This window comes from Oncorhynchus nerka, linkage group LG7 (genome assembly GCF_034236695.1).
Source record: "Oncorhynchus nerka isolate Pitt River linkage group LG7, Oner_Uvic_2.0, whole genome shotgun sequence".
NCBI lineage: Eukaryota > Metazoa > Chordata > Actinopteri > Salmoniformes > Salmonidae > Oncorhynchus > Oncorhynchus nerka.
This window is the reverse complement of record NC_088402.1, coordinates 1,836,592-1,854,228: the sequence shown is the minus strand read 5'-3', so window position 1 is coordinate 1,854,228 and position 17,637 is coordinate 1,836,592. Positions and strand designations below refer to the sequence as shown.

The 17,637-nt window shown below is 44.6% G+C and overlaps 1 protein-coding gene across 1 annotated transcript in view; it reads right to left on the bottom strand.

The window, feature by feature from the left end:
• Positions 1-12,193, bottom strand: part of spire1a (spire-type actin nucleation factor 1a) — a 70,730-nt gene extending 58,537 nt beyond the window's left edge. The window contains 2 exon segments of the mRNA XM_065020108.1: positions 1,319-1,350; positions 11,682-12,193. Of these exon segments, the coding sequence (XP_064876180.1) occupies positions 1,319-1,350; positions 11,682-11,934 (285 nt within the window). The 5' untranslated portion in view covers positions 11,935-12,193.
• Between the last annotated feature and the right edge of the window lie 5,444 nt (positions 12,194-17,637).

The following is a 17,637-nucleotide window of genomic DNA, read 5'->3' as shown; positions in this document are numbered from 1 at the left end:
CCCAACAGGCATGCAATGGATTATGGTCATTGTAGTTATTTGCCACTTTTTATGTGCAAAACTTCTTAGAATATTGGCCTGTTGGAAACTACAACATCACACAGTTCAGACTTCTTCTAAATTAACTAAGAAACTAATAAATGTAATGGAATTCAAATAATTGAACAAACGGTCAATTAGTTTAAAAACCTAAAAAACGAAATGTTGGTTAGTCGCTCAGGAATAGTTTTACCATTCCCTCTGTATGCATGTTCTAACCAAGCTGCATCAGTCTTCAACATTAGAGGAGGTGACTGTGGGTCAGGGATCCACACAAGTGGAGACAAATTAGACTCAGAGGGAAAGGTGTTTAGAGAAGGACCAGCTGAATCACAGAGAGAGAGAGAGGCAACACTATCGGGTTATTATTTAGGTGGAGCAGTCGATCCCACAGAGCGATTGTGAACATTAGGGATCTGAATGATTTGAAAACAAGTTCTAAAATGTCATAAATGAGGAATATGATGACAGTTCATGTCAGCAGGTGATTGCTGGGCCCATGCCGGGTCATGCGGGGACTGCCGGGCCCATGCCGCGGGGACTGCCGGGCAACATGCCGCGGGGACTGCCGGGCAACATGCCGCGGGGACTGCCGGGCCCATGCCGTGGGGATGAAGCCAGTTCTGCACAGAACCTTGCCAAGGCCAATCTTGTGAAACGCGCTGTCCGCCCCACACAGAGATCAAATGATCCGAGACCATCCAGATCAGAACAGCAAGAGAACTGATCTCTGGGTAAACAAAACAATCACACCACTCAGTTCAACCATGGAGATCACAGACACTGTGTCACGTCCCTCCCCGCATCACACACACAGTACCAGTCAAAAGTTGACACACCTAGTCATTCAAAAGGTCCCTTTATTTGTATTATTTTCTACATTGTAGAATAGTGAAGACATCAAAACTATGAAATAACATGTGTAGAACCCCACTGGGTCATAGTGGTCACGCTAGGCTGGTACAAACACTCACTGGGTCATAGTGGTCACGCTAGGCTGGTACAAACCCCACTGGGTCATAGTGGTCACGCTAGGCTGGTACAAACCCCACTGGGTCATAGTGGTCACGCTAGGCTGGTACAAACCCCCACTGGGTCATAGTGGTCACGCTAGGCTGGTACAAATGGCTTATAATGGTTTTCATGGTGGGCACTGGGCTCTGTAATTGGGTTGCTTCTCATTCTATGAAACACACCTGGCTAAATGTTATACACCACAGTCTTACTGCAAAAGCAGAATACAAGGCCCAGTTCTGGGAACAGGGTATATGTAACTCACCTCTAAGGAAGTGTTGGGAGGTCTGGGTTTATCTAGAAAGAAAAAAAAAAAAAATAGGAAAAAAAAGTTAGTCAAATATACACTAGAGGCCAATCGACATGGCCGATTAATTAGGTCCGATTGCAAGTTCATAACAATCGGTAATCTGCCTTTTTGGACGCCAATTACATTGCAATCCATGAGGAAACTGCACGGCAGGCTGACCACCAGTTACGGCAGGCTGACCACCAGTTACGGCAGGCTGACCACCAGTTACGGCAGGCTGACCACCAGTTACGGCAGGCTGACCACCAGTTACGGCAGGCTGACCACGGCAGGCTGACCACGGCAGGCTGACCACGGCAGGCTGACCACGGCAGGCTGACCACGGCAGGCTGACCACGGCAGGCTGACCACGGCAGGCTGACCGCCCGCTACGCGAGTGCCTTGTCAAAAGGACCTTGTGGCTGTAATGAGCCAAGGTAAATTGCTAGCTAGCATTAAACTTTTTTTTAAAACAATCAATCTTCACATAATCACTAGTTAATCTAGCTTGTCCTGCATTGCATATAATCAATGAGGTGCCTGTTAATTTATCATCCAATCACAGCCTACTTCACCTTTGCCAAACGGCTGATGATTTACCAAAAACTCAATTGCGGAAAAAAAAGCACATTCGTTGCACCATCAATGCCTTTCATAAAATCAATACACAGAAGTATATATTTTTAAACCTGCATATTTTGTTAAAATAAATGCATGTTAGCAGGCAATATTAACTAGGAAAATTGTGTCACTTCTCTTGCGTTCGGTGCAGCAGTCAGGGAATATGCAACAGTTTGGCTGCCTGGCTCGTTGCGAACTGTGTTTCTTCCTAACAAAGACATTCATTAGTTTGCCAGAATTTCACATAATATTGAAGGTTGACCAATGTAACAGCAATAATTAGACTTTGGGTTGCTACCTGTCCGAAAAAAATACAGAACGGTTCCGTTTTTCACTGAAAGAATAAACATTGTTTTCGAAATTATATTTTCCGGATTTAACCATATTAATGATCAAAGGCTCGTATTTCTGTGTGTTTAATATCATTACTATAGTGCCTATAAGAACATCCAATAGTCAAAAGGTATAGTCGTCACATTCCTATAATAACTACAACCTAAAACTTCTTAACTGGGAATATTGAACCACCAGCTTTCGTATGTTCTCATGTTCGGAGGAAGGGACTTAAATGTTAGCTATTTTACATGGCACATATTGCAGTTTTACTTTCTTCTCCAACATATATTTTATCCAACTTGAACACGTTTCATTATTTAGTTGCAACTAAATAGATTTTTACTATGTATTATATTAAGTTAAAATAAGTGGGTTCATTGTTCATTCAGTATTGTTGTAATTCTCATTAAATATATATATACACACACAAAAATGTTTAATTAAAAAAGAGAAAATGATAAAAAGTTTAAAATAAAAAAATTAAAAAGCCAAATCAGTATCGGCTTTTTTGGGGTCCTACAATAAATCGGTATCGGCGTTGAAAAATCATAATCCATCGACCTCCAACACAACATACATATAGAGCTTCAATATATCCACATACATTTTCCAACCTCATGATGCCATCTATTATGTGAAGTGCACCAGTCCCTCCTGCAGCAAAGCACCCCCACAACATGATGCTGCCACCCCCATGCTTCATGGTTTGGATGGTGTTCTTCAGCTTGCAAGCATCTCCCTTTTTCCTCCAAACATAATGATGGTCATTATGGCCGAACAGTTCTATTTTTGTTTCATCAGACCAGAGGACATTTCTCCAAAAAGTATGATCTTTGTCCCCATGTGCAGTTGCAAACTGTAGCCTGGCTTTTTTATGGCGGTTTTGGAGCAGTGGCTTCTTCCTTGCTGGGAGACCTTTCAGGTTTAGATACTTTTGTACCCGTTTCCTCCAGCATCGTCACAAGGTCCTTTGCTGTTGTTCTGGGATTGATTTGCACTTTTCACACCAAAGTACGTTCATCTCTAGGAGACAGAACGAGTCTCCTTCCTGAGCGGTATGACGGCTGCGTGGTCCCATGGTGTTTATACTTGCGTACTATTGTGTGTACAGATGAACGTGGTACCTTAAGGCGTTTGTACATTTCTCCCAAGGATGAACCAGACTTGTGGAGATCAACAATTATTTTTCTGATGTCTTGGCTGATTTTCCCATGATGTCAAGGCACTGAGTTTGAAGGTAGGCCTTGAAATACATCCACAGGTAGACCTCCAATTGACTCAAATTATGTCAATTAGCCTATCAGAAGCTTCGTTTCTGGAATTTTCCAAGCTGTTTAAAGGCACAGTCAACTTAGTGTATGTAAACTTCTGACCCACCGGAATTGTGATAGTGAATTATAAGTGAAATAATCAGTCTAAACAATTGTTGGAAAAATGACTTGTGTCATGCACACAGTAGATGTCCTAACCGACTTGCCAAAACTATAGTTTGTTAACAAGAAATGTGTGGAGTGGTTGAAAAACTAGTTTTTATGACTCCAACCTAAGTGTATGTGAACTTCGGACTTCAACTGTAGACCCTAGCACTGCAGCATCACTACATACAGTACCAGTCAAATGTTTGGACACACCTACTCATTCAAGGGTTTTTCTTTATTTCTACATTGTAGAATAATAGTGAAGACATCAAAACTAAGAAATAAGAAGGGACCTCCCAAGTGGCGCAGTGGTCTAAGGCACTGCATCGCTACTAGATATTCGGGGTTCGAGCCCAGGCTCTGTCGCAGACAGCCGCGACCGGGAGACGCATGGGGCAGCGCGCAATTGGCCCAGCGTCATCCAGGTTTGGTCGGAAGGGATTTCCTTTTCGCGTCGCACACTAGCAACTCCTGTGGCGGGCCAGGGGCAGTGCACGCCGACACGGTCGCCAGGTGCACAGTGTTTCCTCTGACACATTGGTGCGGCTGGCTTCCGGGTTAAGTGGGCATTTGTCTAGAAGCAGTGCGGCTTGGTTGGGTTGTGTTTCAGAGGACGCACGGCTCTCGACATTCACCTCTCCCGAGTCCATACGGAGAAAGAAATATAAAAATAAATAACACATGTTTGGCACACTCTTGGCATTCTCTCAACCAGCTTCATGAGGTAGTCACCTGGAATGCATTTCAATTAACGGGTGTGCCTTGGGAAAAAATTTCAGCAAATTCACTTTTAACATCTTAATGCATTGGAGCCAATCAGTTGTGTTGTGACAAGGTAGGGGTGGTATACAGAACACAGCCCTATTTGATAAAAGACCAAGTCCCTATTATGGCAAGAAGAGCTAAAATTGTTTATTTTACCAGGCCAGCTGACTGACATTCTCATTTATAGCAACAACCTGGGGAGTAGTTACATGGGAGGTGAATGAGCCAATTGTAAGTTGGGGATGATTAGGTGACTGTGATGTATGAGGGACAGATTGCAGAACAGGTGTTGTATGTGGAGGATGAGGGCTGCAGTAGATATCTCAGATAAGTAGGAGTGAGGCCTAAGAGGGTTTTATAAATAAGCGTCAACCAGTGGGTCTTGCGACGGGGATGACCAGTTTACAGAAGAGTATAGAGTGCAGTGATGTGTCCTATAAGGAGCATTACGTCAGCGTAATCGATCTTGGATGGTCATCTGAATCAGCTGGTGGTTCAATATTCCCAGTTGAGAAGTTTTAGGTGGTACTTGTATGAGGTGACTACCTCAAGCTCTAAACCCTCAGAGGTAGTAATCACACCGGTTTGGCAGCTGGGGTGAAGGAGCGATCTTACCAAACCACATAACCTTTGTTTTGGAGGTGTTCAGAATAAGGGAAGTCAGAATGACATTATCTTGAAGGAGGAGGTCCCTCCAGGCCCGGCCATTGGTGTTAAAAAGAGATGTCAGACCAATCGGCATAATAACATGCCTCCTCCCACACCCCATTTCTTACACCTGCTGTGCAATCCATCCAGCTCTCAGTTGTGTAGCTGAGACCAGGGGCCTCGTAACATACCGCTGTAGCTTTAACATAGATAGTATGAATACTAAGGTCATGAAGGCTATATAAATAAATTTGATTTGATTTGAAGTGGCCCTTTTTGGATATAGCTAGTGGCTTCCCCCTCTCTCACAAAAGAACACCTATGTGAGAATGCTATTAATTGACTACAGCTCAGCGTTCAACACCATAGTACCCTCAAAGCTCATCACTAAGCGAAGGAACCTGGGACTAAACACCTCCCTCTGCAACTGGATCCTGGACTCCCTGGCAGGCCGCCCCCAGGTGCTGAGGGTTGGTAGCAACACATCTGCCACGCTGATCCTCAATGCTGGAGCGCCCCAGGGGTGCGTGCTCAGTCCCCTCCTGTACTTCCTGTTCACCCACGACTGCATGGCCAGGCACGACGCCAACACCATCATTAAGTTTGCTGACGACACAACAGTGGTAGGCCTGATCACCGACAAGACAGCCTATAGGGAGGAGGGTCAGAGACCTGGCCGGGTGGTGCCAGAATAACAACCTATCCCTCAACGTAACCAAGACTAAGGAGATGATTGTGGACTACAGGAAAAGGAGGACCGAGCACACCCCCATTCTCATCAACGGGGCTGTAGTGGAGCAGGTTGAGTGCTTCAAATTCCTTGGTGTCCACATCAACAAAACTATAATGGTCCAAACAAGACAGTCGTGAAGAGGGCACCCTCAGGAAACAAAAAAGATTTGGCAAGGGTCCTGAGATCCTCAAAAGGTTCTACAGCTGCAACAGCGAGAGCATTCTGTTGCATCCCTGCCGGGTATGGCAATTGCTCGGCCTCCGACCGCAAGGCACTTCAGAGGTTAGTGCGTACGTCCCAGTACATTACTGGGGCAAAGCTGCCTGCCATCCAGGACCTCTACACCAGGTGGTGTCAGAGGAAGGCCCTGAACATTTTCAAAGACCCCAGCCACCCCAGTCATCGACTGTTCTCTCTATTACCGCATAGCAAGCGGTACCGGAGTGCCAAGTCTAGGGCAAAAAGGAACCTCAACAGTTTTACCCCCAAGCCATCAGAGTCCTGAACAGGTAACCAAATGGTTACCCGGACTATTAGCATTGTGTGCCTCCCCTAATATCTTTTTTACGCTGCTGCTACTCTCTGTTTATCTTATATGCATAGCCACTAACTATACATTCATGTACATACTACCTCAATTGACCTGACGAACTAGTGCTCCCGCACATTGGCTAACCAGGGTGTGTCCCACCACCCCTCTTTTTACGCTACTGTTACTCTCTGTTCATCAGTGACTATATGCATAGTCATTTTAACCTCTTTGGGATAGGGGGCAGCATTTTCACTTTTGGATAAATAGCGTGCCAAATTTCAACTTCCTGCTACTCATGCCAAGAATATAAGATATGCATATCATTCATAGATTTGGATAGAAAACACTCTGAAGTTTCTAAAACTGTTTGAATAATGTCTGTGAGTACAACAGAACTTATGTGGCAGGCAAAACCCCGAGGATTAACCATTCAGAATTATTTATTTGAAGTCACTCTGTTCATTGGGTTCTCATGGGGAAACTTGTTTGCAGTTCCTACCGCTTCCACTGGATGTCACCAGTCTTTGAAATTTGGCTGAGGTTATTCCTTTGTGCAATTAAGAAGTACGGCCATCCTGGAAAAGGGTAACACTGTTGGCCAAGACTTGAAAAGTAGCGTTAGTTTCCTCTCGTCCTCTATTGAAAACAGATAGACCCATCTTCAATTTGATCAATTATTAACTTTTAAAAATACCTAAAGTTGTATTACAAAAGTAGTTTGAAATGTTTTGGCAAAGTTTACAGATAATTTTTTAGATATTTTGTAGTGACGTTGCGCAAATTGGAAGCTGTTTTTTTCTGGATCATTTGGTCCCCCTAGAGAGGTTAACCATACCCAAATGAACACACTACCTCAATACGCCTGACTAACCGGTGTCTGAAAATAAGAGTAGCAAGGCTATATACAAATGTCTTTTTACTGTTGTTTTATTTTTTGCACACACACACGTTTTTTCTTCTTCTCCGCACTATTGGTTAGAGCCTGTAAGTAAGCATTTCACTGTAAGGTCTACTATACGTGTTGTATTCGGCGCACGTGACAAATACATTTTGATTTGATCTTACACTCAGGTTCTGTTATCTCAGGTTGTATATTCCTGGAGGAGACTCTGTCCCCCTGGCAATGCAGAAAGAGACAGAACAAAGGATTTCACATGGAGATCCCCAAAATGAGGATTTGATACAAAATGTCCACTTGTGAGAAGGTGTGAATGGTCCGTGGACACTAAAGGGACAGTCATGTCAAGTGCGTTTCATTTGGTGATCTCATGAAGGACAGGAAACACACAACTATATATCTGAATGTGTACATTTCTCAATTATGGGGTTTGCATCAAATTATTTTATCAAATGAATGAGTAAAGATGAAACTATTTGTGAAATTATGTACGGTGATGTTAAACCTTTACAGGGAATACAATTCTCTGTCAATATAGTTTAAGTAATTGGTCTGCCCTGTGAGCGCAGACATGATCTGGCGTCACAACAGCCCTTTCCTACTGTTACGAATAAAGACCCCTCCTGAGGAAATCCTCTTCAGACCACAGTTGAGTACAGAGACTAGAAAACCATACCACGTGGAGCATTGGCTACACGGCTGGAAATGATTCAACTGAGACTATCAATCCCTACAGAAGAGCAAATATTAGATACTAATTACTAGTCCGCAGCTAGAAATTATGTCAACCTGAGACGGGAATACCGACAAAACAGCTTTCTATGATAATATTTCTAAATGGTACACTGAAGTATCCATTATAACCACAAAAGATTTCAGGGAAACAGAGAGGAGAGAGAGACACTGATGAACTCGCCAGCAGACTGGATTCCAAAAGAGAAGATCACAACACCTGGGCGTAAATATACATATCGATTGCAATTATTCCCGAATGAGTGAGCGTTCATATGCAAAGGATTAGCATTTCAATTAATATAATCAACTGTGTGTAGTGATCCCTTTTGTCTTGCCCGCTCTTTCCCTTTGTCCACACCCACTTCCCTTTGTCCACACCCACTTCCTTCCCTTTGTCCACACCCACTTCCCTTTGTCCACACCCACTTCCCTTTGTCCACACCCACTTCCCTTTGTCCACACCCACTTCCCTTTGTCCACACCCACTTCCCTTTGTCCACCAAACTGTCATATCGGTTTAGCCCACTAGGGAACCTCCCCTATCATTTCCTTGTAACCATACTACTACATACATCTGTTTGTCTATGCATTTCTGTGATTATTTAGTTAGTAAATAAATGATTGAGACAATTGATGTATGGATCATTCATAGTAGAAGGCTGGGTTCGTGCAGATAACCAACAATTTACAATGTTTGGAATGAGACTAACGCGAGGTAAAGAATAATTCATTAGTTAGAAGACTAAATTGATCAGGTATTAAAATATCTGAAAGTTAGATTTGTAAACTTTGTCATCTGAATATTTTCCTTGGTGCCCCGACTTCCTAGTTAATTACATTTACATGATTAGTTTAATCAAGTAATAATAATGACAGAGAATTGATTTGATAAAATAACAGTCTTCACTTTAAATGATGCCAAAGACACGACACTACTCATGGAAAAGGAACCAGGCCTTGAAGCCTTGTGTTCATCAGATCCTCAATGTATTTTCTAATGAAATAAAGTCTCCATTAATAACGTCTCCAAATGGAGTGTGTTGGTTGGTAGTTAGAGATCTATTATCCAGACTGTGCTACAGAGCAGCTATGTGTATGCATTCATTACATCACTACATACTGCCATACTACTGGAAGAAACTGCAAGGCTGATTGGTCCAGTTCCCGATGGCCTGAATCCGAATGCAAACACTGCCTTATTCTGTCTGAAAGACAGGCCTTTGCGGTGACAGTCAGTGAGTATGTCATTGGTCAGATATGCTTAGGTCTAAGGCCCAGTACCTAACACTCCCCTCCGGTGGTAAGCTCCCGAGCGAGCCAACACTCCCCTCCGGTGGTAAGCTCCCGAGCGAGCCAACACTCCCCTCCGGTGGTAAGCTCCCGAGCGAGCCAACACTCCCCTCCGGTGGTAAGCTCCCGAGCGAGCCAACACTCCCCTCCGGTGGTAAGCTCCCGAGCGAGCCAACACTCCCCTCCGGTGGTAAGCTCCCGAGCGAGCCAACACTAGGCATCAGCCTAATAGACCTCACGTGTTTGCCATCCCACCATAATCAGAGGCAGGACAGGCAGACCTTCCTTCCCAAAATACCTCACCTTATAAATCTGCAGGACCCGACCACTCAAGTTCTGATTCAGTCAAACAGGAGGGTTGTTTTTGCATTTTCTGATGAGAAGTGAGATAGACACATTAACAGAGACTGTGCTCAGGATGTGACGTTACACAGGTTTGATAAACCAAACCAGAACACAACAAGATCCCAGCCAGGGGCCCATTACTTATCACCATCTAATGGCCTCCGACAGTGAGAGAGAGTGGAGGTTGTGTGTGTGTGTGGCAGAGGGTCATAAGATAAACAACAGCGTGAAAAGGAAATCAAACCCAGTGCCAGCGGCTGTGGTGTCAACTACTTCCCCTTACCTACTCAGACATTAAAACATATGCTAGACAGACTACAGCTTTCTGCCACAGGCTCAGCCGCAGGTAAGCAGCCGCTCTACCTACTCAGACATTACAACATATGCTAGACAGACTACAGCTTTCTGCCACAGGCTCAGCCGCTCTACCTACTCAGACATTAAAACATATGCTAGACAGACTACAGCTTTCTGCCACAGGCTCAGCCGCAGGTAAGCAGCCGCTCTACCTACTCAGACATTAAAACATATGCTAGACAGACTACAGCTTTCTGCCACAGGCTCAGCCGCAGGTAAGCAGCCGCTCTACCTACTCAGACATTAAAACATATGCTAGACAGACTACAGCTTTCTGCCACAGGCTCAGCCACAGGCTCACCTACTCAGACATTAAAACATATGCTAGACAGACTACAGCTCTACCTCCACAGGCTCACCAACACAGCACAGGTACTCAGACATTAAAACTCTACCTCCACAGGCTCACTTTCAACAGGCTACACAGGTAAGCAGCCGCTCTACCTACTCAGACATTAAAACATATGCTAGACAGACTACAGCTTTCTGCCACAGGCTCAGCCGCAGGTAAGCAGCCGCTCTACCTCCACAGGCTCACCAACACTACACAGGTAAGCAGCCGCTCTACCTCCACAGGCTCACCAACACTACACAGGTAAGCAGCCGCTCTACCTCCACAGGTAAGCAGCCACTCTACCTCCACAGGCTCACCAACACTACACAGGTAATCAGCCGCTCTACCTCCACAGGTAATCAGCCGCTCTACCTCCACAGGCTCACCAACACTACACAGGTAATCAGCCGCTCTACCTCCACAGGTAATCAGCCGCTCTACCTCCACAGGCTCACCAACACTACACAGGTAAGCAGCCGCTCTACCTCCACAGGCTCACCAACACTACACAGGTAAGCAGCCGCTCTACCTCCACAGGCTCACCAACACTACACAGGTAATCAGCCTCTCTACCTCCACAGGCTCACCAACACTACACAGGTAAGCAGCCGCTCTACCTCCACAGGTAAGCAGCCGCTCTACCTCCACAGGTAAGCAGCCGCTCTACCTCCACAGGTAAGCGCAGCCGCTCTACCTCCACAGGTAAGCAGCCGCTCTACCTCCACAGGTAAGCAGCCGCTCTACCGCCACGGTTACGTCCCAATAATCTCTCCTTCCTCCCGAAGTGTGCACTCGTTCACTACTCCCCACACATGGAAAAGCATGGTGTAGGCATCAGTTAGCCTACAGGAAGTTTCCAGATACCAGTCATTTCCTTTAAAATCAATGAAAGGAAGTGAACAAGTCAACTCTAGGGGTGAAAGGTCTGTGAGTGATGGATCCTGGCCAAAGGACTTGTTTACACACATATATGATTTGATTACTAGGTATATTGCAATCAAAAATGATTGATACAGTGATTCATCGTGAACATATAATTACATTCATAATTAACAGGCATTACTAAGCCTGTTTGGCTGAACGATACAAATATGTAGGCCTAAATACTGTATATTCAAGCTCCATGTGTAATATCAGTGAATTGACAAGGTAATTGGTTTAGGCCTCTGCCACAGTAAAAATCCGATCCAATCTCTGAGAAGCATGGCGTCTATACACGTGTGTATCCTATCCTATTAGTTATGTTCACTTCAGTGAACCATGCAAATAGGGGAGCCTAGATAGGCTTCAAAGTAGGTCCGATTTTGACAGACATTGTGTTGTTTACCTGTGCTGTCTTGGTGGTGCAATTGAACGGTTCCATCTCTCAGAATCCGTACATCGCCAGGTCCTTCAATCCTTCTCGGCAAATCCCCAACTGAAGCGCTGGAGGTCTTGGAATTAATCCTCCGGTGTTTCTGAACCAAAGTTCTGCAACATTGGTAACAAACAGCCCATCCCTGCTCTTCATTGATCGGCTGGCTGTACAACGATAAGATTTCCTCCAAGGAAAACTCCTCTGCTCCATCGTCGATATCCATGTTCACGGCACCGGCGTTCAGATACTGATTAACGCCGAAATCTTGGAGAAGCGTTGGTCCCCGGCCGTTTATCCACCTTCACACCATTATTATAGCCACGTAAATAATGGCAGTCTTCGACAGAAAAAAATATGTATTTAGGCGTACGAAACAGGTATTGCTACAGAACGAAATAAACGTCGAACCGCGTTGTGATGTCCGTATTCCTCAACTGTCTCGTCCACGTACAGCAATTTATTATAGCCGCCAGCAGAGAGGAAGAGGAGAAGCGAGAGGATTTACTCTGCCCAAAATCTGTCCGCGTTGAGATAAGCCTTTTTTTTGTATGGAGTGCTATTATAGTGTATCGAATTACATTAGGCTTATTTTATTGAATATACGTTTCGTAATGTTTAGCTTTTTACAAATGTACTGATATAAGTGGAGACGTGTCATTCCGGCAACTTTGAGAAAAACGACTTACCTGTTGTTCACACACATATCTGCCCTCTCATTGGCTAGAATGGTCCCACCTGATCTCACTTTTCTTCACTCATTGAGGACATGCATTTCCATTGTTAGAGCGGTCACTCGGGTATCTTGTCAATATAATAAACCATCTTTACCGCCAATCATATGGTGCGTTTGTAAATTCAGTCTGGAGTGCCAGAGTGTGATCTGGGTAGTTCATAAATTCAGAGCCTTGTCAGTTCATAAATTCAGAGCCTTGTCAGTTCATAAATTCAGAACCTTGTCAGTTGTCAGTTCATAAATGCAGTGCGTTCTCGCTCTCGGGGCGTTCAGAGAGCGTTCTGATCTCACAATGGCAGCCAAGCTAACAGGTTAAAGTTGACTAGCTTGCTAGCTACTGTACTTGCAGACACAATCAAGAGATGGTGCTTGCCTACGGAGCTGTGAGGGGAACGGCACCTCAGTACCTCCAGGCTCTGATCAGGCCCTACACCCAAACAAGGGCACTGCGTTCATCCACCTCTGGCCTGCTCGCCTCCCTACCACTGAGGAAGTACAGTTCCCGCTCAGCCCAGTCAAAACTGTTCGCTGCTCTGGCCCCCCAATGGTGGAACAAACTCCCTCACGACGCCAGGACAGCGGAGTTAATCACCACCTTCCGGAGACACCTGAAACCCCACCTCTTTAAGGAATACCTAGGATAGGATAAAGTAATCCTTCTCACCCCCCCCTTAAAAGACTTAGATGTACTATTGTAAAGTGGCTGTTCCACTGGATGTCATAAGGTGAAAGCACCAATTTGTAAGTCGCTCTGGATAAGAGTGTCTGCTAAATGACTAAAATGTAATGTAAATGTAAAAATAATTGTAGACCTCCACAAGTCTGGTTCATCCTTGGGAGCAATTTCCAAACGCATGAAGGTACCACGTTCATCTGTACAAACAATAGTACGCAAGTATAAACACCATGGGACCACACAGCCGTCATACCGCTGTTTGGCCATAATGACCATCGTTATGTTTGGAGGAAAAAGTGGGAGGCTCGCAAGCCGGAGAACACCATCCCAACCGTGAAGCACGCCGGTGGCAGCATCATGTTGTGGGGGACTCAGTGACTCAGTTGCCTCTGCTGCAGCACTCTCTCAACCAGTGCTCGCAATGTACACACACCCCTCTGGCCCTCCCCACCATTCACTCACTCAGTAACACTGCCTGATAGTCAGCAGCAGCAGCCCACAGTGAAATACATATTTTTAAGATAAATGCCATGGAGGCCGTGGTGCAATCCAGAAGTACCTCTCAAACCTGCTACCTTCGACCAATACATTTTCACCTGCGACATCGTTTTCAAAGTAGCCCAATTTGGAAGTGTGGTGGAAATTCTAACCAAAAGGAAGAGAGAGACTGTAGATTCCTCAAACAGCAATTGTATTATAATATTGGCAAAAAACAGAGCAATCAACAATCCCTAAATAGTGCAGTGTTAAAAGCCCAACGAACAGAGTTGGCTCTCCGCTTTTATAGAAAGTACAACATTTTTGTCTTCGTGGCAGTTTAGAAGATGTGTGGAAACAGAGCGGAAACAAGGCGATTGGTTTGTCTGTGCAGATTAAGATAACACGAGGGCTCAACCGTCTAACTGCATTTATCATAGCTCACACAGTAATGTTCTCCTTTCTGCAAATGTCTATTCAGCTGACTTCCTGCAGATAGTAAAAACATGCAATGTATCACATGCTGTGGTCGCACCCAAACGGATCTTAGATATACGCCCTTTTTCCACTAAGTCACACAAAGACAAGTTTGTATCAGGTTAGAAAGAAAAAGATAACACGAGACAATTCTCTAAGGAGTAAAACATTTTTCCACCACAATTCCTCCCTTTTGAGACCAAGTCTCAACCTAATGGAAAATTACTTACAAACATTTTCATCAAACAATCACTAACATGGTTTGGAAAGAGGGAAAATGAAATACTTTCTTACACTTAGTACATTACAATTGTAAATTACCTTTGTTGTCATTGAGTTTCAAAACTTCACATGCAATTCATTCTCAGAAGGGGGAAAGGAACATATGAATGTTAAACATCAGTACATTCTTTATCACCACACACTTCGTTGAGACTGTCCACATTGCCACGGGTCACCATGACGGCCTTTAACACTACCTTGGGAGCACCGTTTACAGAACCCCCGCCTATGGACATGCTGCACCATTAATTCAGGGTTTTCGGTGATCAGGATTATCATCTTTATCAGACATGTAATCAACCAATGAAATTTTGTAGACCCCCCTAACACCAAACAATGACTGAACCCATCCAAACGGATTCCAATTGTTGTCTGATTGGTGTTCGTTTGCCAGATCACCGCTGAGCTCTTTCAGATGCTCCACTACCATTGTCACCCTGGGGTATGAATGTACAGCAATGGTCACCTATCGTTTGGCGCCCTCTGCAGGAGATGTGATGCTACTACTACTACTACAGCCAACTTCCCTACTATCAATGTTATACATGTACAGCAATGGTCACCTATCGTTTGGCGCCCTCTGCAGGATATGTGATGCTACTACTACTACTACAGCCAACTTCCCTACTATCAATGTTATACATGTACAGCAATGGTCACCTATCGTTTGGCGCCCTCTGCAGGAGATGTGATGCTACTACTACAGCCAACTTCCCTACTATCAATGTTATACATGTACAGCAATGGTCACCTATCGTTTGGCGCCCTCTGCAGGAGATGTGATGCTACTACTACTACTACAGCCAACTTCCCTACTATCAATGTTATACAACCCAAATTTATAATGTCAGTCTTCAAGTGCCCCACTTTGGGTCTGTCACTCAAATTCAAGACCCTCAACTTAGCACACACCGACACAGTTAGAATGTACATTTTACAACCAGGGAACCATATATAGACAGTATGTACTACTTATATTACCAGTATTAACTGGTACTCGTTACTGTTTGTCCCCGTTGCGAGTGGCATGTTAATGACATATCGGTATCCCAATTCATTTCTTATCTACGTTACAATAAGCTTCTCAGTGTGTAGATTTCCAAAATCAACATTTTATATTTTATTTATGCCCAAATAAACAGTTTATCAACAGTAAATCCATTTTTTAAATTTTTTTATTTAACCAGGTAAGCTTGTCGAGAACAAGTTCATAGTTCACAGCACAGAGTTACACGTGGAATAAACCATTTACAGGCACAGTTGACAGCCACCCTCCCTTCCCGGGCACTCTTCTTCTGGTGTTTCTTCATGTTCTGCTTCAGATAGTGTTTCAGTTCGTCCTCCCAATAGCACATGTTCAAAGTGGATGGCCCTTGATAATGTCTGTCACCTGAGCCTCCACTGTCCTTTACAGTCCATTGTGCCTTGTCCATTTTCCTCCCAGGACACATGAGACCGCATGAGAGAAGTTTGGACGGGATCTCTCTCCACATGGACTCATGTCACACTGGTGAGAGAAAAGGCAGTTGATAGCGTCGACTGGATGCTGTGTACAGGTCTCACGGTAGAAGTGGTGCAGGACAGGGCATTTTTTCCATTACTTCAGCTGGTCGATTTATCCTTACATGATACCGTCTGTAGTCCAGTGGAGGCTTGTGACGTGAAAATTTTAGGAGGATTAGAGATCCACAGTATAGGGACAAATCAAATCAAATCAAATCCAATTTTATTTGTCACATACACATGTCAAATCAAATCATGCGGAATGCACAGAGACGACAAAGTGTGTAAAAAAATATATATATTTTTAAACGTTTAATAAAGACATTTATAGTACAATATTATGGGGAATGGGAATGAGAGGGCTACTTGCATAGTGTTGGGAAGAGATTCACAGTTGTGATTGTATGAGGCATGAGTTGAGGTGTTCAGAGGCTTGACTTCAGTGCAGGACAGGATTTGACTGAGAAGACAAAAAAACAAACAATAACACAACACAGTTAGACAAAAGAGCTCCGAATGAGTTAGTCCAAGCAAAGAGTAAAATCTTTGTGTAATGATGTGTTCTCTACATGATGTGACTCTACACACAGTAATGACAGAACGTTGATAGGGGTCCTCACAGTGGTTGGAGAGGAAACATTCAATGTGCCAGTGGATGAGCGCATCAGATGTGGCTTCAGTTCATGTCAGGAGAGAGTTGACAATGGTAGTGGAGTGGTCATCACCTCTTAATCAGAGACTGGTGGCACCATAGGTCCCAGAGTGGTCATCACCTCTTAATCAGAGACTGGTGGCACCATAGGTCCCAGAGTGGTCATCACCTCTTAATCAGAGACTGGTGGCACCATAGGTCCCAGAGTGGTCATCACCTCTTAATCAGAGAACAGGAGAGAGTTGACAATGGTAGTGGAGTGGTCATCACCTCTTAATCAGAGACTGGTGGCACCATAGGTCCCAGAGTGGTCATCACCTCTTAATCAGAGAACAGGAGAGAGTTGACAATGGTAGTGGAGTGGTCATCACCTCTTAATCAGAGAACAGGAGAGAGTTGACAATGGTAGTGGAGTGGTCATCACCTCTTAATCAGAGACTGGTATAGGTCCCAGAGTGGAGATGGTGGCACCATAGGTCCCAGAGTGGTCATCACCTCTTAATCAGAGAACAGGAGAGAGTTGACAATGGTAGTGGAGTGGTCATCACCTCTTAATCAGAGACTGGTGGCACCATAGGTCCCAGAGTGGTCATCACCTCTTAATCAGAGAACAGGAGAGAGTTGACAATGGTAGTGGAGTGGTCATCACCTCTTAATCAGAGAACAGGAGAGAGTTGACAATGGTAGTGGAGTGGTCATCACCTCTTAATCAGAGACTGGTGGCACCATAGGTCCCAGAGTGGTCATCACCTCTTAATCAGAGACTGGTGGCACCATAGGTCCCAGAGTGGTCATCACCTCTTAATCAGAGAACAGGAGAGAGTTGACAATGGTAGTGGAGTGGTCATCACCTCTTAATCAGAGACTGGTGGCACCATCAGAGACTGGTCCCAGAGTGGTCATCACCTCTTAATCAGAGACTGGTGGCACCATAGGTCCCAGAGTGGTCATCACCTCTTAATCAGAGAACAGGAGAGAGTTGACAATGGTAGTGGAGTGGTCATCACCTCTTAATCAGAGACTGGTGGCACCATAGGTCCCAGAGTGGTCATCACCTCTTAATCAGAGACTGGTGGCACCATAGGTCCCAGAGTGGTCATCACCTCTTAATCAGAGACTGGTGGCA